The sequence below is a fragment of the Limtongia smithiae genome (assembly GCF_038497785.1).
Source record: "Limtongia smithiae strain NRRL Y-17922 unplaced genomic scaffold V1518scaffold_2, whole genome shotgun sequence".
Taxonomy (NCBI): domain Eukaryota; kingdom Fungi; phylum Ascomycota; class Lipomycetes; order Lipomycetales; family Lipomycetaceae; genus Limtongia; species Limtongia smithiae.
In genome coordinates, this window is record NW_027117623.1 from 211864 (window position 1) to 228897 (window position 17034).

Consider the following 17034-nt stretch of genomic DNA (forward strand, 5'->3'; position numbering starts at 1 on the left):
CGACTGCAGGTGCAGGGTCAGGCACGAGGTCGCGTGTCCGTCTAATCTGATAGCTGGCATTGGTCCGGGTAAGCTCCGGCCTACTTGCCGTACCATTACAATTCGCAGCTGAGTGACAGTTCTGAGGTAGAAGCACGACAGGGTCTCCATAACAGCCGCTGCCAATAAGACCTGCACAGATCGCGAGACGTACGGTCAGGAAGCGGGGAGCGCCAGACCGGGCGATAAGGGCGGCCGCTGGCAGCGTCGCTCGGAGTGGGAACGATTGGGACGAAGCAGAAAGGGTTGCACAGCGCTCGCGCTAGTGCACGGTCGTGCGTCGGGCGCTCGCTTGCCTCTCTGTTCCAACAACCATCGCCTCTTCCTCCTCCACCTGCGCCTGCTTTTGCGCCGCGCATCCTGGACTACGACTCATCGCCGTACTTCGACTGCTGACACGCATCTCACATGCCTGCCGTGTGATCGGCTGGTCCCCGCTTGAATCACCTCTTCACTGCTCTCGCCGCCGCGGATCATCGCCGCTTCTCTGCCATCATGGCCCCGAATACCCCGTCCGCATCCTCGATTCTCCAGACGATATCACCGCTCCCGCTTTTTCTTGGCAAATCTGACGATGGTATGTTTAATTTTTGTTTTATCTAGCCTTTCTCCGTCAATTGTCGTCTTGTGCGCGCGCTCGGTAATTTGGGACTAATCTGCCACTTGTGCAGCATCCCGTAAGAAGGATCCGAAATTCAAGCGATATGCCGCGAACATCGACAAAGCTCTGTCAACCTTCGACGAAGTCAAGGAATGGGCCGACTTCATCTCGTTTCTTGGCAAACTTCTTCGCGTAAGTACACCATCCCATAGAGCGTGACATGCTACAGCGTTATTTCTAGATATATTTGCTGATCAATTTGGTGCAGGCCCTTCAATCTCATACATCGACGCAAATTCCATACGCGTCTGTTGTATCCAATCGTTTAGCACAGGCCTTGTTGCCTACTCTTCCGTCTGGTGTTCACCAGAAAGCTCTTGAAGTTTATGGTTACATATTCGACGTTTTGGGAGTAAGTCGTCTTGCCGCTCACCCAATGGTGCTTCATCAATTGCTAAACACTCTTTTTGCAGCGCGAAGAGCTGAGCCGTGAACTCAGCATATGGATTCCTGGGCTGCTTCCTCTGATGTCTTATGCCAGCATCAACGTGAAGGTATTATGTCCCGCTACGCACGTGTCGCTGTTTGCAAACTAACTTCATAATTAGCCGCATTTGATCCATATTCTGGAATCATACATTCTTCCTATGCCACCAGTGTCGCTACATCCCATCTTACGGCCTTTGCTTCTCGCGCTGTTGCCCGGCATTGATGACGAGACCAGTGAGTCATTCGCATCTACTCTTACTCTGATTGACAACTTCCGCACAAACATCAAAGACGACCGATACTTTTGGCAATGCTTCTTCTTGGTGATTTTAAGCTCAGAAGATCGACGTCTTGGCGCTGTCATATATGCAATGCGTAGGCTGCCGGCTTTGAACGCGGTGCCGAACGACAAGACTAAGGAAGAGCTGATTGAATCATTAACGGATGACATCACCTCGGTTTTCCTTCCAGAACCAGGTCTTATCGTTCGCGCTCTAGCCCAGGGCTTGCAGGACGAGCAGATACTCGTGCAGAGAGGATTTTTGGAACTCCTAGTTCGCAACGTACAGCTTCAGAGTGGCGTACTGCAGATTCTTGTAGCTCCTCATGATCTAACGTTATTACTCATGGCTGCATCTTCTGTTGTTTTGCGACGCGACATGTCTCTCAATCGTCGTCTTTGGATCTGGCTACTCGGACCGGAACCCTCTGCCGATCATCCCATTGCCACCCCAGCCTTAAGTCGATCAGAGTACTTCAGCAAGTTTGCCGTGACTCCTCTTGTTTCCGGATTACTGGAACTGATTAATTCGACATCCAAAAATCCGGTTATCCGAGCAAAGCCATACCGCATAGCGCTCAGCTTGATGGACCGCTGGGAGGTCGGTGGCGCTATTACCCCCGATATTTTAGTTCCAGTAATTCGTAGCGTTCGTCGGTATCAATCTGAAGCTGCAAGCGATGCTCATTATCAGGAAGTTCTCAAGAGTGCTAGCACATTTTTTGATGGCGTTGAAGCCAGCAGCATTTGGTCTGATGCTTACCGGTTGGCGATTGTCGAACATGACTACGAGCTGCTGCTTTTCATCGTGACGACATTCAACGTTACGGAAGAAGAGATGGTTGTGGTGCATGTGCCTCTCATTTTGGTAACAATTTTTATTCTGCGCGACCAGGGTGCCGTGACGGATGTTGATACATGGTTTCAACTTGCAACCGAATTGTTGGAGAGAATTCCTTCTCGCGCTCTTCTGCCAACAGCAAAATCTGAGTTATCGGTCCTTGATATTGATGAGGTTTCAAAGAAGATATCACTCTTTTACCAGCGATCCTCCGACGATCCTGCAACGCCACCATTTCTTCCTGCGACTATTTCGTGGCTTTTGCTCACGCTGACAGCTGACCTTGTGACGAAGACCATGAACAACCTTAGCGCAGATGCTGGTAATATTTGCATTATGGCCGTTTCCTTACTTTCAAAGATACCTGCTGAAACTACTTGGCGCAACGAGAGTCTGGTACACGCTTTACTAGGACTGAAGCCTGATGCCCATGTTCCTTTCAAAGTTATATATGGCGCAACTAGATTACTTGGTGTTGTCATTGAGCGCAATGGCATGGTGCGATCGGAAATAGACATCTCTATTCGAAATTTTACAGAAATTGTAAGTCTCTGCGGTCTTGAACTTGAGAGCAGGTTGCTAACCTTATTTTTTAGCACTGGAGTTACTTGAGTATGCCGACGGGAAAGTTCCATGTTGAATCTGTTACTTCTCTCTGGGACTTGCAGAGCAAGTGCAAGGACCATAAGATCGAAGCCGCAATCTCAAATTTGGTCGCAGAAGCACGAACGAATACCAGCGCAGGCTACGCATTTATCAATTTGTGGGCTCATAGTGTCGATTATGCAAATTTCGAGGCGATTCTTACAAGACCGTTACTCCTTATGCTGGACTCGTTGGAAGACAAGTACTCGCCTCTTCGTTCAGTGTCACTTGCATGGCTAGAAATGCTGGGAGCAACTTCAACTACCAACCGACTTTACGGTATTCTTGTATCTCGCATTTTGAAACTTCCATTTTTGCGGCGACAAGAGTACTCCTTTGGGGAAGATGACGATCTCGAACTATTCCTGTACTACCTGAAGACTCTGACCAACATTCTTGATATGGGACCGCCGAGCTTAGTTGCTTCACTCGGAACAGATATGATCAGTGTTGATGCTTCGCGAAGCAATTTGCTACAACATATCGGACTTGAAGACGGCGATCCATCTTATCGTGGCTTTTTTATTCGAGTTATTTTGCGGACGCTGAAGTACGACATTCCTCCCCATAGCTCTCAGCAGCTTCGTGATAGCCTTTCCAAAGTTCTCCGCGGCGCTCTTCAGTTGCTTGGCATAATCCTCACAGATCATGCAGACAAGCTTAAGGAGCCTGAATTAGCAGTGGAACAGGCGTTGACGTCCCGACTCTCGTCAAATCTTCATCAGGATGATATATACACCCAAACGCTTATATTGGATGTGCTATTCAGAACCCTGACGCTAAACTACGGCGAGGGTACTGCGGATAATTCTCATATCCACGAAGACAGCGTTATCAAGCTTCGTGATACAATGGAGGGACGTCTTTCTGTAGATGGAAATACCATGCGGTCTCCGAGCTCCAGTCTTATACAGTGCGTGATTGACGGTTTGTCTGCCGATGAGAATCAGCCTGTTATGGACTCGTGGGTGAAATTTCTAATGGATTGCTTGCCTTTCTTCGCAGATGTTCTGTTTCAAATTTTGATACCTGTTGTCGAGTGCTTCTGTTCTCAAATCAGCAAGACGTTTGAAGAACTCAAGAATGTCTATAGCTCAAGGGCCACGATTATCGCTTATGGTTCTGAGAGCGCTCTCTTTGCGTTGATGCATGGACTGGAGCATCTGATGTCGGCAGCACACAAGAAGTTACTGGACGAGGAGTCTAAGTCCATTAATCCGAAGAACCCGTCAGAGCCAGGATTTTTTGGTACCGTGATTTCTGGTGTATTTTCCGTCGAGTCTCCGCAGGCGCAGAGCACGGCCGCCAATAACAGATTGACAGTGCTGCTATGCTTTCAGGATTGCATCAAGATCTGCCATTCTATCTGGCTATGGGGTGAGGAAATTGCCAAGGGCGTCGCAAACGAGCCAGACTCGGCTTCTAACGAGTCTTTTTTGTATATATCTTCTCGTATGAAGTACCGCGCGCGCCGAATCTTAGAACGGCTTTACATGGCAGAGACTTTGGAAAGCCTTGAGACACTTATTGACTTGCACCGGGTTACTCCTATATTCAAGCTTCTACACGTGCTAGACGGATCTCGACCAAAGTTGACTTTGCCATATATTTTGAACGCCATCTACAGCCGCATAAATCCGTACATTCTGGACGTTGCCTCCCGATCAAGTTTGACCACGGATTTGACTGATTATCAACTTGTGGAGTTTTTAGTTGATTACATCAATTCCCTTGAGAATGATGCCATTGAAGAGATTTGGTCTGACTGCATGATCTTCGTACGCGATGTATATGCCAACATTGGTCTCTACAGACATGTTCTTCCGGGATTTTTGGTCTTCATGTCTATTATCGGAAGCAAGGTGGACTCAACGAACTTTGGAGAACAACGACGAATGCGTAAGGAACTGGCTGACGTGTTCATGAAATTACTGAACTCATCTGCCACCTCACGACAGACTGCACAGGCCACAGGATTACCAAGTCTGGAATCGTCATCAACATCGATCTCCATACTGGAGAAGGAACGAAATGGAGACGTTGATGGATCTCAGACTCCGTCCGCTGTCTCAATATCTTCACCGATATATCAGTCCACGCCAGGCCAGACTCTTCAGAAGCAGATGTCATTTCAGCAGTTGCCGAATCTCGCCGCTCAGGCAGAAACGTCCAGTTCGAAGCCGAAGTTTTCACAGGAAGAACTTTGTCGCGCTCTGGCACGAGTTATTCCGAATCTGCAGAAGGTGCTACTGGAGAGCGACAGAGTGCTTGTGGCGTCTGTTACTATCACTACTAGTGTTGTACAGCCTACAATGAAGACCAAGTCATTCCCTGCGAGCGCAAACAGTGGAATTCTCGAGGTTTTGTATCAAATTTCCCGGGTTCCGGGCGCGCAGAAGGCATGGAAGTCTGTAGTCAGTGATGGATTTTATGACAGCAGATTCTTCACAGTTTCAGAGCCGCTACGCACAAGGTGGCGAGATATCATTCGACAGTGGCTTCTTAATGATAAGGAGCGAATGCCAGAACTGATTGGACGCGTATCGGCCCACTCTTCGAACGCAAATGTTTTATTCGGATGGTCGGACCAAGAATCGGAAATGCGAAGGTTAAACTTACGGCGAATCACATTTGCGTACATGTGCGGTGATCGTGATCAGTTTTTACAGAACTATCGCGAGACTCTTGAGAAACTTTCAGAACTGTTGAATTCGTCAGTAGCAGACTCTGTGAGAAGCGACTCGTTCTTACTGCTACGAGCTATCTTGCTGCGAACGTCGCCTGTGAATCTTCCGCCGTTTTTCACGTTTATTTATACGGAGCTCGCAAATGTCTTTGCGCGATTAACGAACGACGATCCCAATAGCCTGAAGCCGGCGAATCTCATAGGCGTGTATGCCGCGTGCAAACTTCTTGACGCAATTCTGGTCTTAGGATCTGAGGAGTTCCAACTGTAAGTCTTCTCCGGACAAGAGAATTATCGATCTCTTGTACTAACACTATTGCTTAGGCATTTGTGGTTGTTTATTAAGGACACTTTGGAGGCGGCATTTCCAAACGATGAGCCAACTCCACTTCCATTGATCGATAGGTTGTCGCTGTTGCTCGGCGTTCCGACCGACAGCAAGACCGAAATGGACTTCCCATCGTTTCCAATCGATGAATATTCTAAGCGCAAGCCGATTCTGACTGGCCCAAAGCTGAAAGATGTTGCAGACTTGAAGAATTTTTTCAGCCATTTGAGTTTGTCGAGTTATGAACGCCTTTACTCGCTCAGCGTACCAGACGTTGCGGTACTTGAAGATGAAGTGTACAGGGATATTTTTGCATGAACTATTGATCCGGTGGGTTGATAAAAGCGGCTTTGGGACGAGAGCATATTAGCGACGAGGGTAGCATGACTGTTGCGTTTCGCGTGAATCATATATAGTGACTTTCTTTTTGGGCTGATATTGTTTGCAGTCAATGGTGACGGTTTTAAGGGGGAGTGATGAGCCAACTGTTTAGCTGGCGGTTATATGTAGAAATCAATAACTACGTTTCAAACTTCATATAAACTCCAAACTCCTCGAAATGCTGATAGGAACCCTAGCTTTTGGTTACTAGATCTTGATGGCCAGGCTGCGTGAAACGCCATATACTCAAAACTTCCCATCCTGCCTTGCGCTCTGAAATCATATCTACAATCCAACCGCGGTGTCTCATTGACAACGCCACAGCCGCCGGATTATTCCGCTTGCAAAACAGAATATATGCAATTCCGACGTTGGACGAGAGAATAGTTTGCATGGTATTGAGCACAATGCTTGTAATTTTCATGCCATCCTTACCACCGAGAAGAGCAAAGTCAAGCCAGTCATCTGACGTGACCGCAGATTCAAAAGAAGCAGTCTGTTCGTCTGGCACGTAAGGAGGATTGAAGAGTAGGATATCAACGATGTTGGGTCGGAAACCAGCCCACAGATCAGTGCGAACGACATCAAAAAAACGCGTTCCGCCGTTTTCTTGTGACGTCTTGAGGGCGGTGGCGCATGCGTAGGGATTGATATCTGTTGCAAAGTGTACCGCGTCGGTGAGAATGTATTTTTGCACGAATGTAGAAACGATACCGCTGCCGGTGCCCAGCTCGAGGATCACAGGCGCGGCGGTGTCTGCAGTACTGGGGAAGCGTTGACGAATGTAGTCCATCTGGTCTTGTAACACGTCGAGAAAAAAGTAAGAGTCTTCTGCAGGCTCGTAGACCCGAGCAGGATCGAGACTCGACGTACTTGGCGTGGCGAACATGTTCTTACTTGAGGTAATATATGTTGTGAGCGGGGCTGATTGAGACGGGAGAATTGATTTGCGGTGGAGGCCAAACTTCTACACCGGCAGCCAGATCTATTTTGCGTACACAGCATTCATGCTTCGCTGTTATGGTTGAAAGGCAAATCTACTCTCTGTATCAGAATATAAGCACTTTTAGAGCATCTATAAGAAATAGTTCTGTACAGGCTTGAGGTATGGATTGCTCATATGCTCTATTTCTTCTTGAAGAATGTACTCAGTTTTGACATGCCGGACTTGTCCACCTTGTTTAACATACGAACACCTTTACTAGACTTTGACGTTGCTTTCTCCTTAGCCGCTGCTGCTGCCGCAGCGTCCGCGTCTTCAAACTTGCGCTTTGCGGGCTTCCTGTCTGACACGGCGGATTGTAACATCATCTCTTCTGCACGCTGCTCGTTCAATTCTTCGATATATGTCGCAAGTTTCTGCTTTTCCTCTGCATGTGCAGCCAAAAATTCGGTCATGAGCTGCGGAGGGAAGTACGCCGCGAGCATAGTCAGAGCGGTCTGATGACGTGCAGCTTGGTACATCTCCTGTGGAGTCGAAATATCGTACCGTGCTGGCGCAAGTTTGCGCTCGATTTGACTCTTAACTATACTGTCGGGTAGATGTGACGCCATACGTTTGGCGCGGGTCCAGAAGTGTGCGAATAACTTAGGGCGCGATAAACGGTAGCATTTTAATCCTTCAGCTGGCTCTTCGATGTCCGTTATTGTCGAGACGTGCTGCTCTAGAAAGTCAAGGATAAGCTCAAATGAGGCACTCGTCCGCATAAGAGCATCTGATATATCCTCCCAAACCCGAAATTGGGCCTCATAACGGAATAGCACTGGCAGTAGGAGTAGCTGCGGGGAGATTATAGTCGCAATACAGATCTGAGCCGAGGATATGACTGATCCTTTATCTTCGGTGCCTGTCGGGCATGAATTATTTGCGTGTTTAGCATCACTGGCGTCAAGTTCGCTCGTTAAAATAATCGAATGAGGATTGGCGTGGTCGACAAGTGTTAGTTCGTACAGCCCACGAGGTTTAGGTGAATATAGATATCGCGTAGAAACGGAAGTGGCCGGATGAGGCAATGATAAGATTGTAGATCCTTCTGCATAAGCGCCAGACGTAGCAGTAGCAGGTAAAATAATCACTTGGGTCATTATTTTTCAAAATGACGAAAGACTGGTTGAACCCATCTATATCTTCTTTAAGTCGGAGCAAGAAGTAAAGGCTGGCGCGAACGCGCCGCAAAGCCCTGTGCGGCTGGGAATCTTAAATTGACGCGTCAACGCGTCACGTCAATTCTCATCGTGTGTTCACGCGTGCTCTACCAACGGACACGCCCCTCTTCGAAATTACCCGCCTTTTATCCGTCAGCGCCGCGCTCGCGACTTTGGCTCCCAGTTTCTGCAAAGTATTCACCAATTGCAACTCCTTCACAACCAACGACAGCCTAGTATTTGTGGGGCTGGACGCGCTGCGAAGAGTTCAGTGCAACGGTTTCTATGATGTCGGCCAGTCCAGGTCCCGGTCTCCAGAGCGCGGAGCGCAGCGACAGCAATGACGACGACGACGAAGGTATGTATCCTAGAGGAAAAATCGCGTGAGAATTGCCGCTGACGGATAACTTGTTCCATGGGTTAGAACTTTTGCAACTCCGACTTGCAAAAATACGCGCAGAGCAAGAAGAAATCGAGGCCAAGATCGCATTGAAGTTGCTACAGAAGAAGAAACGAGCTGCCCATAGTACTCATGATGCAGCACTGTCCTCTCAGCCGATCGTACAGCAGCAGCAGCAGCAGCAGCAGGAAGACAGTGCGACGGCAGCTACCACCATGCCTCCGCCTGCGACTCCGTCGCCGAGGACACCAAAACGATATAAGGTCGCTAACAATATCTTAATGACCTCATTTAAGTCATTGTCCTCTGATGACAGCGACAGTGACGACGCTGGTGTCAAGGTACAAGTGAAAGCTACACCGCCGCGAACGACATTGTCGCCGGAACAGCAGAAGATCGTCAACGAGGAAATTGTGAAGCGTCGCAAATTGGAGTACTCGCCTACTATCAGCAACTCGCTATTAGCCCACAGCAGGACGGATAAGTTTGCTGCAAGCCACTCGCAGCGGTTGGAACGAGGAAGTACTGCCGGCCTCGGTCGTCACCGATCTAGCACTCATGGTGAGCTCCAGGTTCCAAAGTCACCGTCGCCTATCAAGCCGAAGCAGTCGGATATGTTAGTGAGTCAGCCAGCGCGCATGCGGCTAGGATTAAACAAATCCATTTCAGCAAAGGATGTCAACCTCACACGCAGCAAGTCGCTCCACGAGCTATCTCAATTTAATAACATGCCGGCTATCTCTGTTAAAGAGACTGATCGTGCGGTTCAACCGCCAACACTAGGACTCAGATCAACGCGACTTGCAAATCACGACACTATCCAACGGAAAGCACTTGAACAACGTCAGGGCACAGTGTATGCTAATATGGACACCGAACGAACGCGAGCATTAAAGAAACGATATCAGAAGGAAGAAGACACAAGTGAAAGCCAAAAATCGTCGTTTGCGAAGAGCTTCATGGCACTTCATCGACCAAAGTCCAAAATGACAAAAGAGAACGAGCTAGAGAATAAGGGATCGTCTGCACCATCGCAAGACAAGAAAGTCAAAGAGGACCGACCTGAGTCAAAATCTTCCAGCAGGTCACATTTGCAGGGGTTTTCCAGAGATGCACTGAAGAAGGAAGCAGCTGCTGAATCCTCCGAAGACAGCGACGACGAGCTGGAAATCCAACTGCAGGCTAAGTCCGCTGAACAGAGTCAGCAAAACCAGCGGCGCACTCTGCCAAAAGTGTCTTCAAGCAGCAGCCACTCAAGCAATGATGTTCACAGTTCATTCGACTCACCCCGCAAAACCGATACGCCGCCATCTACACCGCCGCGAAATGCGAAATCATATCAGAGCTCAACTGATCTGTACGATCCTTACTCGAAACTGCCTCTTCACACACGGTATATGGACCATGAACGCGTTGTTGAGAATCTTGCAGACTACACCACGTTCACGGTGTCATCTTTGTATGGTGAAATTACTCCCCCCGAATATGAACCGCCTGCGTATGGATTTTGGGCTCTGCTCGGCGTCGTCGCCCGAAAGTCGCCGATCATGTACATGAAGCGCAACGGAAAGCCATTTGAACCCAGGCGGAAGGATGGCAGTGTTGACGACGGCGGCGGAAATGCTGCAGACTGGGCACAGGTGATTGAGGCTGCAACGGCTGACATTGATGATGAGAAACAACCGAAGCATGGATTCCCGAAGCGGCGACAGCAGCAGGCGAAGGAAAAACAGTCGAAAGAGGACGATGAAGCGTCACTAATGAGAAGACGTTACTTTATGTTGACTCTCACGGATCTCAAGACCGACGTCGAGATTTTCATCAGCGGCAAGCAAATTGAGAAATTCTGGAAGCTGCGCGCAGGAGACCTTGTCGCGGTGCTGAATCCAGGAGTATGGCCTGGCAAAAAGAACGACCCGAATTTTGGCACTAAAAGAGGGTTCAAGCTGAACTTGACCGAAGCCGACGACACTATTCTTGAGATTGGACGGGCACAGGCGTTTGGCATATGCAAGTCACTGACGCGGAAGCAAACCGAGTGCACAAACTGGGTGAATCTAGCAAAAACTGAGTACTGCGAGTTCCATATTGAGCTGGCAGTCAGAAAGACTTCAAACCGACGCGCAGAGATCAACAAAGGGTGAGTTCAAGCAATGATGTATTAATGCAGTTAGATGCGAATGCTAACTATGAACTTGTGAAGAACATGGATGATGTCTCCGAAGAAGAATGGACAGCGAATGGTTCTGACAGAAGGCAGTCACGGTCGCCAGGGACTGTTGCCTGATATGCTTGCGCCACGCGCGGACCGCCACGGCAGTGGAGGACGCGTGTTCGTGGTCCAGGGAGGCAGCGGCAGCGATGACGAATTGTTCGACAGACCGAAGAGTTCGTATAGCCGGCCGTGGAAGTAAGGTGAATTTGTATTGAGGTGAGAAGAGGTTTAGGAGAGCGACAAGTTGGAGATCATGACTATCTATGTCATGCTTGTAAATATCTGAGACGACGTTAGCATCATTGTATCAGTTATAGTGCACCATGCTCTGGGGAAATGCATACTTTCTGGGCTAAGGCGGCAAGCATCTTGGCGCGCTCAGACTGTGGTAGTTCCTGAAAAGCTTCGTAGACGGACTTGCCTTTGTGGTCTCGAATACTTCCCAGCTTTGCGCCGATGGCACCACCAGCAATGGCACCGGGTATATTTGCAATTGTGAATCCAACAACAGACGCGGCTGCCCCTGTCAAAATCGTATAAAATTTTGAGGTCGGCGCGGTCTCCTCAGCGGCGGCCGTATTGTTGTCAGCACTTGAGTCGCCAAACTGCGACGACGTGAACTCTGCGTCTCTGAACATCTCTTCGAAGGCGTCCATGAACTCCTTTTGATATGCTTCCTGGCGCGCTTTGTCGGATGTGAAGTATGAGCGCGACGAGGGGTTGCCGTGTGCTGACTTGCGCTGCTCGTCGTAGGCCGCCCGGCGCTTCACGTCGCCGAGAACGTAGTACGCATCTGAGACCGCTTGGAACTTCTTCGTGGCCTCGGCCGCTGCAGGCGACGACGACGGAAATCTGTCGGGATGCGTTGCAAGAGCAGCGCTGGAGTGCTGTGTGTTAGGGTCAGGATCGACGGGGTAGAACAATGCGCGGGCAGTTACCGTTTGTACGCGTTTCTGATCTGCGACTGCGTGGCAGTCGGGGAGCAGTTCAGCACTTGATAGTGGTCGAGAACTGTAGACATGACTCTGTGGACGCTTGGACGGCTCTCCGGCGTGCAAGATGAATCGAAGCCAGGTGAGGAAAACCTGGAAGAAAAAGATGCCAGGTAGCCAAACGACAACGGTGCCTGGAGGCGAACTAAACAACTGCTCTCGATGAGATGACGTCACTGCGGGAGTTCGCGAGTTCTCTGCGCCGAGTACTTCGGAGCATGGTCTAACGGCGCCAGCAGTTGATCCAGCCCAGCAGCACAACTACGTCGTCTTTCGCTTGTTTGCTCCCCCATTCGTATTTTCTCGCCTGGCGGTGTTTGCCAGATTTGTTTTGCGAAAAGAACTGTTCTGCATTGATGACTGTGGGACTGCGAAAGGTCACGATTGCGTGCCTACAAGTGAATGTGCATCATGGAACGGACGTTCTATCTACGATTAGGCGGATCGATAAGCTACTATATTCGCTATTGGAGGATAAAACCACACGATCATCATCATCATCATCATCATCATCATCATCAACGCCAGGTACAGAGCACGGTTCAGGAATTAGACCGGACATACTTGTTCTGCCGGAGCTCGCATTCACCGGATACAATTTTCCATCTCGAGCAGCTATTATGCCTTATCTTGAACCAACCGCCAACGGCCCGACGACGGAGTGGGCTCGACGAACTGCTACAAAGTTAGGATGTCACGTTATCGTCGGGTATCCGGAGCTTGCGTCTGCTCCAGCAGCGAGCGCGCGGCAAGACTCCGCGACGGAAAATGACGACGTATCAGGAAGTGGCACGATATACAATGCTGCGGTGGTTGTCTCGCCAAGCGGCGAGGTCCTGTGCAATTACCGCAAGCACTTTCTCTACGAAGCCGATGAGCGATGGGGCGCGTCGCCAGGGCGGGACGGGTTTGCGTGCCTTGATCTTGAGTTCAGCCAGAAAACACCGGACAAGCAGCCGGAGTCAGGTTTAGCAGACAGACATACAAGTCTAAAGGTAGCGCTGGGAATATGCATGGACTTGAATCCGAAAGGATTCGTTGCCCCGTTTGAGAAGTTTGAATTCGGAAACTTTGCCGTGGCGCACAACGCAGACATGATCGTCATGCCCATGGCGTGGCTATCTGCGGAAAAGCAGGACGCACACGACGAGCACAGGGAAGATGTTCCCGAATATCGCACGATATCGTACTGGGCCCGGCGGTTGACGCCGATCGTCAGGCAGTATCTCCACGCTGATTTGAGCAGGAGGAAGAGAACGCCTACGATATTCATTGCCGCAAACAGGTGTGGCGTTGAGGACGGCGACACGGCGTATGCGGGATCAACGAGCGCGGTCTCGTTTGCGGTCGACGGGTCGGCACAGCTAGTGGCAAGTCTGAACGCCCGAGAAGAGGGCCTGTTGAGCACGACGGTTGACTACGAGCCAAGCCCGTAGTATGAATGAAATCTGAACGCAATTAGGTACTATAGAAGACGGACGCGTGCGGCTACTTGTCGGGCATGTCGGTAATGAGGAAGGTCTCGTAGTAGTGGCGCAGCTCTTCGATACTCTCGAGGATGTCGCTCTTAGCGGTATGCCGGTTCTTCTTAACGGGGGCGCTGACATACACGGACGGATTGCGTCGGCGCGAGAGCTCCTTGAGAGTCGACACGTCAATAACGCGGTAGTTGAGGTAGGCGAGCAGCTGGTTGATGGCGGGGGTCAGCAGACAAACACACAGGATGGGGCGGCGCAGAGACAGGGAGAAGAAGACACATGGAGAAATGAGGCGAGAAGAAGCAGCTCACACACCTGGGGCATCTCCCTGCGCAGGAACTCCTTGTCCATGTGGACAGAGTTGCCAGCAAGGACGCCGGAATTGCGCTCGATGATCCCGCACTCGTCCCGGAGATACTTGAGGAGCTTCGCTTCGACCTTTGCGGCAGTCATACTGCTTGCGAGCACCCGCGCGACCAGGCCGGACTGGCTGTGCTGGGCCTTGCACCAGTCGTCCATCTGGTCGAGCACCTCTGGCGGACAGTAGATCACCTCCTCCATGCCGTTCGGCTCGACCGGCGTGAGGTCCCACGTCGTCACAAAGCACGCCAGCTCCAGTATCCGGTCGTTGTAGACGTCAAGGCCCGTCATCTCGCAGTCGATCCACACGAGCTTGGACGTGACCCCGGTGGAGCCACCCATGGCTGCAGGGGAGAAGGGCACGAAGCGGCGCCGAACGAAGCGACCGAAGCCAGCGCAGCCGAATGCAGACCGAGGCAAGGGTGTGCGCGCAAACAGGGCTGCAGCAGCGGGCTAACCGTGTAACCGTGTGGAGCTGAGGACACGCGCGGCGCGATACGCGAAGTTGAGTGCGAAAAGGGGGGCGGAGGAAAGGGGCACCGCGCCGCCGACGATCACTTTTTTTCGTCAAGAGCCGGCGCGGACAGGGGTCGCCGCCGCTTGGCTGCGAGCACGGAGCCTACCTCCGGCCTCACCGGTGCGGCTTGCACCTGCGCCGGCCTCCCTGTTTCCCGCTTGATCGAGATCGCGCACGGCAGCCCTTTCCAAGGGGCGAAGGGGGGCGCCCGGTGCAGTCTGCGCGCGCCGTTGCTGATTACAGCGCTGCCGCTCTTGCGCGACGTTGCGCTTCACATTGACGCGCTGCGCCGGGGCGCGTGCCGCTGCTAGCGTGCGAATTTTTATGATATACCGAGCGCGCTCGTTTCCGGCAGCCCGCGGCCCCTGGATTGGCAGCGGTTGGTTTAGGGGCGACGCGAGGGTTCGCAGAGTGATGGTTTCGCCCCCTGCGTCCCCGCAGCCTTGCTCGCCCTGCTGCAGGCGGACTCTGTATTTATTTCCCTGCCCGTCCCGCTGCGCCGTCCGCCGCCGTCGTCCACCGCGCTCCACGCCCACGCTCTCCGCCATGGCCCGCCGGCACACTCACGTCCGCCTCCCCGCGCCCGCGTCCCGCGCCGCGACGCGTGTCTCCGCGCCCGCGCCCGCGCCGCCCTCGATGGCGCCGCCCGGCAGCGGCACGACCCACTGCGCGACCTGCGGCCGTCCGCTTGGCACGAATGACGTGTTCTACTGCAGCAACTGTGAGCGCTCCTGCAGGACTGCTCCCGCGCGCGTCGCTGACCTCCATGCAGGCCCGCCCTACGGCAAGTAGGCCCCGCCGACCACCGCTGCTTCCTCGCTCCTCGTCCCCCCGTGCCGTCCTAGCTACTCGAGCATCTCGCAGCCACATACACGCAGCGGCTGCCCCCTGCTCCGGCGACGAACGCCGCACTCTCGCTTGCTCGCTTGCTACTGCCAGCCCCCGGCAGCGCCTTTTCGAGGGACTCCAGCATGCTGCCGTCGGTGCAGGCGTGACCGACGCAGCACCACAGTGTCCCGAGAGACGGAGGCTGCTCGTACGACGAAACGGTTTTGGAGTTACTCCCCAGTGCGGGGCCGGTTCTTTTGGAGTTGCATCTACAGCCGAGCCTGGCATTTTTCAAAAGCGCTTGATTTATTAGCTGTAATTTTAGTGTAAATACAACACAACATGCACCGAACAGCAGCGCGTGACGTCGCCGGCGCAGTACGCATCTGACGGCGATGCCTGCGGCAAGCGCGGGAGAGCTTCTGGTCACGCCGAGGTCAACTCGGTCTTTCAGGGGCGCGCACCACCGGTCCCAGACTCCCAGCAACTGAGACACGCTCTAAACGAGGCCAGTTCGCCGCCTCGCGTTTGTGATATCAGCTTTTTCGGCGCGCGCGCGGCCTGAGCCGCTGTGCACCGAAGCGGCGGTCGCGCGCGCGGGCTAACCGATCTCATCGCCAGCTCCTAATTTGTCGATTGTCCCTGCTCATTTGGGGCTTGCTGGCCCTGCTGCCGTCTGCCCTCCCGCCCCCATCTGGGCCCTTCCGTGCGGTGCTCGTTTCTGCGTCCGCCTTTGGGGCTTGGGTGGCGAGCGAGCCGCCGTCCTGCCCTTGCGCAACGTGTCCGGCGCGGGCGGTCGCGGGACGCCGAGCAGCTAGAAACTACGTCATGGGAGAACATGCCGCATGGCGTGCAGTTCTGCATATGGCAGCAAGGTCGGCTGAATAATGGCTGGCTCAGCAGTCATCGCGCTCAGCCTCTTCCTCGCGCTCCCGCGTGCTAGATTGGTCTCGTACCCCTAAGGCGCCTCCCCAACGCACTGTCGCAAGCGAGCGCCGGACTATTTTACACGTCTTGTCGCCTGCGGACCCTTCCGGCCATCTCGCTGCACAATTACAGCATGCAGAGAGCAGGCATATGAAAAGTAAAATACATTCTGGCGCACCCTTGTCATGTCCTATCATACATCCGCTCCTTGTCCTCATGACCGCGGCTTCTTTCGGCTTTGACCGCTTAGTCCTGCACACTGCCGTCTCGTGGCCGGTACTTGACGCCTTGCGCGCCTAGACTCTGGACAATCTCCTCGGGCAGTCTCCCGTTCACGCGGACGGCGTAAAGCCCTGGCAGAAATCCATCGACGCGCAGCCAACGCGCGACCTGGAAGCGATGCTTGTCAGATATCACGATGCCAACGTGCCTCCTTGCATGCGCGCACTCACCCACGACTTGTCCGGCTCCGCAACGCTCACAAGTCCTTCAAATGCTGTGTGTAGGCTCGGCGTTAGCTTCGGTCAGACTTGCCCCATATCATCAGAACTCGGCGCTCACATGGACTTGTACACTGGTGCACGTTTTCTTCCGAATTCTGTAAACTCAGCAGCGAATCGCAGTTCGGGCACCCCTCCTGGCAAAACACCTGCATCAACACATCAGTGCCAGTCTTGTCACGTCGGCTTCACCGCGGAGCGCGAAGCGCCGTACGTACGTTGAATGTCCGCACGATACCGCACACCAGGCAGGCTCTCTCGTTGCGAACGGACGACATGCTGCTTCCTCGTGACGCCTGTGGACTCCAGTTGACGGCAAAAACGGGCGGAGCTTGACGCTGTCGTTCCGAGGACTGCGTCTGACCCTCCTGGCACGGTTGCC

The 17034-nt window shown here is 52.4% G+C and overlaps 10 protein-coding genes across 10 annotated transcripts; 3 read left to right on the forward strand and 7 right to left on the reverse strand.

Annotated features, from left to right (window-relative positions):
* Positions 1 to 351: 351 nt before the first annotated feature.
* V1518DRAFT_150798 (Dopey, N-terminal-domain-containing protein) lies at positions 352 to 6355 on the forward strand. Its single transcript, XM_066900778.1, has 7 exons — positions 352 to 616; positions 711 to 832; positions 909 to 1052; positions 1114 to 1194; positions 1249 to 2793; positions 2847 to 5848; positions 5906 to 6355. Exons 1-7 carry the CDS (start codon positions 535 to 537, stop codon positions 6225 to 6227), a joined length of 5298 nt encoding a protein of 1765 aa, XP_066761087.1. The 5' UTR covers positions 352 to 534; the 3' UTR covers positions 6228 to 6355.
* Positions 6356 to 6370: 15 nt separating this feature from the next.
* V1518DRAFT_411459 (uncharacterized protein) lies at positions 6371 to 7237 on the reverse strand. Its single transcript, XM_066902852.1, has one exon. It carries the CDS (start codon positions 7177 to 7179, stop codon positions 6484 to 6486), a length of 696 nt encoding a protein of 231 aa, XP_066761088.1. The 5' UTR covers positions 7180 to 7237; the 3' UTR covers positions 6371 to 6483.
* A 31-nt stretch (positions 7238 to 7268) lies between these two features.
* On the reverse strand, positions 7269 to 8725 carry V1518DRAFT_411460 (ribonuclease H2, subunit B). Its single transcript, XM_066902853.1, has one exon. The coding sequence runs from the start codon at positions 8373 to 8375 to the stop codon at positions 7416 to 7418; it is 960 nt and encodes a 319-aa protein (XP_066761089.1). The 5' UTR covers positions 8376 to 8725; the 3' UTR covers positions 7269 to 7415.
* On the forward strand, positions 8499 to 11386 carry V1518DRAFT_411461 (uncharacterized protein). The gene is made up of 3 exons (XM_066902854.1): positions 8499 to 8793; positions 8860 to 10975; positions 11039 to 11386. Exons 1-3 carry the CDS (start codon positions 8721 to 8723, stop codon positions 11247 to 11249), a joined length of 2400 nt encoding a protein of 799 aa, XP_066761090.1. The 5' UTR covers positions 8499 to 8720; the 3' UTR covers positions 11250 to 11386.
* Positions 10987 to 12148, reverse strand: V1518DRAFT_411463 (DnaJ domain-containing protein). The gene is made up of 2 exons (XM_066902855.1): positions 11989 to 12148; positions 10987 to 11929 (listed from the first exon to the last, which is right to left on the reverse strand). The coding sequence occupies exons 1-2, from the start codon at positions 12069 to 12071 to the stop codon at positions 11362 to 11364; spliced, it is 651 nt and encodes a 216-aa protein (XP_066761091.1). The 5' UTR covers positions 12072 to 12148; the 3' UTR covers positions 10987 to 11361.
* A 331-nt stretch (positions 12149 to 12479) lies between these two features.
* Positions 12480 to 13575, forward strand: V1518DRAFT_411466 (carbon-nitrogen hydrolase). Its single transcript, XM_066902856.1, has one exon. The coding sequence runs from the start codon at positions 12663 to 12665 to the stop codon at positions 13476 to 13478; it is 816 nt and encodes a 271-aa protein (XP_066761092.1). The 5' UTR covers positions 12480 to 12662; the 3' UTR covers positions 13479 to 13575.
* Positions 13084 to 14589, reverse strand: V1518DRAFT_411467 (ribonuclease H-like domain-containing protein). The gene is made up of 2 exons (XM_066902857.1): positions 13836 to 14589; positions 13084 to 13728 (listed from the first exon to the last, which is right to left on the reverse strand). Exons 1-2 carry the CDS (start codon positions 14220 to 14222, stop codon positions 13531 to 13533), a joined length of 585 nt encoding a protein of 194 aa, XP_066761093.1. The 5' UTR covers positions 14223 to 14589; the 3' UTR covers positions 13084 to 13530.
* Positions 14467 to 15577, reverse strand: V1518DRAFT_411470 (uncharacterized protein). The gene has a single exon (XM_066902858.1). The coding sequence runs from the start codon at positions 15511 to 15513 to the stop codon at positions 14872 to 14874; it is 642 nt and encodes a 213-aa protein (XP_066761094.1). The 5' UTR covers positions 15514 to 15577; the 3' UTR covers positions 14467 to 14871.
* A 362-nt stretch (positions 15578 to 15939) lies between these two features.
* V1518DRAFT_411472 (uncharacterized protein) lies at positions 15940 to 16405 on the reverse strand. Its single transcript, XM_066902859.1, has one exon. It carries the CDS (start codon positions 16368 to 16370, stop codon positions 16122 to 16124), a length of 249 nt encoding a protein of 82 aa, XP_066761095.1. The 5' UTR covers positions 16371 to 16405; the 3' UTR covers positions 15940 to 16121.
* Positions 16143 to 17018, reverse strand: V1518DRAFT_411473 (Spt4/RpoE2 zinc finger-domain-containing protein). Its single transcript, XM_066902860.1, has 4 exons — positions 16871 to 17018; positions 16714 to 16801; positions 16605 to 16648; positions 16143 to 16542 (listed from the first exon to the last, which is right to left on the reverse strand). Exons 1-4 carry the CDS (start codon positions 16928 to 16930, stop codon positions 16399 to 16401), a joined length of 336 nt encoding a protein of 111 aa, XP_066761096.1. The 5' UTR covers positions 16931 to 17018; the 3' UTR covers positions 16143 to 16398.
* Between the last annotated feature and the right edge of the window lie 16 nt (positions 17019 to 17034).

Bases quoted from the DNA above. Each gene is read 5' to 3' on its own strand.
- V1518DRAFT_150798 (XM_066900778.1), top strand. From the start codon at position 535: ATGGCCCCGAATACCCCGTCCGCATCCTCGATTCTCCAGACGATATCA. The intron at 2,794-2,846 runs GTAAGTCTCTGC...CTTATTTTTTAG, and splicing joins TTCGAAATTTTACAGAAATT to CACTGGAGTTACTTGAGTAT. The intron at 5,849-5,905 runs GTAAGTCTTCTC...ACTATTGCTTAG, and splicing joins GGATCTGAGGAGTTCCAACT to GCATTTGTGGTTGTTTATTA.
- V1518DRAFT_411459 (XM_066902852.1), bottom strand. From the start codon at position 7,179: ATGTTCGCCACGCCAAGTACGTCGAGTCTCGATCCTGCTCGGGTCTAC.
- V1518DRAFT_411460 (XM_066902853.1), bottom strand. From the start codon at position 8,375: ATGACCCAAGTGATTATTTTACCTGCTACTGCTACGTCTGGCGCTTAT.
- V1518DRAFT_411461 (XM_066902854.1), top strand. From the start codon at position 8,721: ATGATGTCGGCCAGTCCAGGTCCCGGTCTCCAGAGCGCGGAGCGCAGC. The intron at 8,794-8,859 runs GTATGTATCCTA...TCCATGGGTTAG, and splicing joins CAATGACGACGACGACGAAG to AACTTTTGCAACTCCGACTT. The intron at 10,976-11,038 runs GTGAGTTCAAGC...GAACTTGTGAAG, and splicing joins CGCGCAGAGATCAACAAAGG to AACATGGATGATGTCTCCGA.
- V1518DRAFT_411463 (XM_066902855.1), bottom strand. From the start codon at position 12,071: ATGTCTACAGTTCTCGACCACTATCAAGTGCTGAACTGCTCCCCGACT. The intron at 11,930-11,988 runs GTAACTGCCCGC...ACAGCACTCCAG, and splicing joins ATCAGAAACGCGTACAAACG to CGCTGCTCTTGCAACGCATC.
- V1518DRAFT_411466 (XM_066902856.1), top strand. From the start codon at position 12,663: ATGCCTTATCTTGAACCAACCGCCAACGGCCCGACGACGGAGTGGGCT.
- V1518DRAFT_411467 (XM_066902857.1), bottom strand. From the start codon at position 14,222: ATGGGTGGCTCCACCGGGGTCACGTCCAAGCTCGTGTGGATCGACTGC. The intron at 13,729-13,835 runs GTGTGTGAGCTG...GCCATCAACCAG, and splicing joins TGCGCAGGGAGATGCCCCAG to CTGCTCGCCTACCTCAACTA.
- V1518DRAFT_411470 (XM_066902858.1), bottom strand. From the start codon at position 15,513: ATGCCAGGCTCGGCTGTAGATGCAACTCCAAAAGAACCGGCCCCGCAC.
- V1518DRAFT_411472 (XM_066902859.1), bottom strand. From the start codon at position 16,370: ATGAGGACAAGGAGCGGATGTATGATAGGACATGACAAGGGTGCGCCA.
- V1518DRAFT_411473 (XM_066902860.1), bottom strand. From the start codon at position 16,930: ATGTCGTCCGTTCGCAACGAGAGAGCCTGCCTGGTGTGCGGTATCGTG. The intron at 16,649-16,713 runs GTGAGCGCCGAG...GCCTACACACAG, and splicing joins GCACCAGTGTACAAGTCCAT to CATTTGAAGGACTTGTGAGC. The intron at 16,543-16,604 runs GTGAGTGCGCGC...CATCGCTTCCAG, and splicing joins CGGAGCCGGACAAGTCGTGG to GTCGCGCGTTGGCTGCGCGT.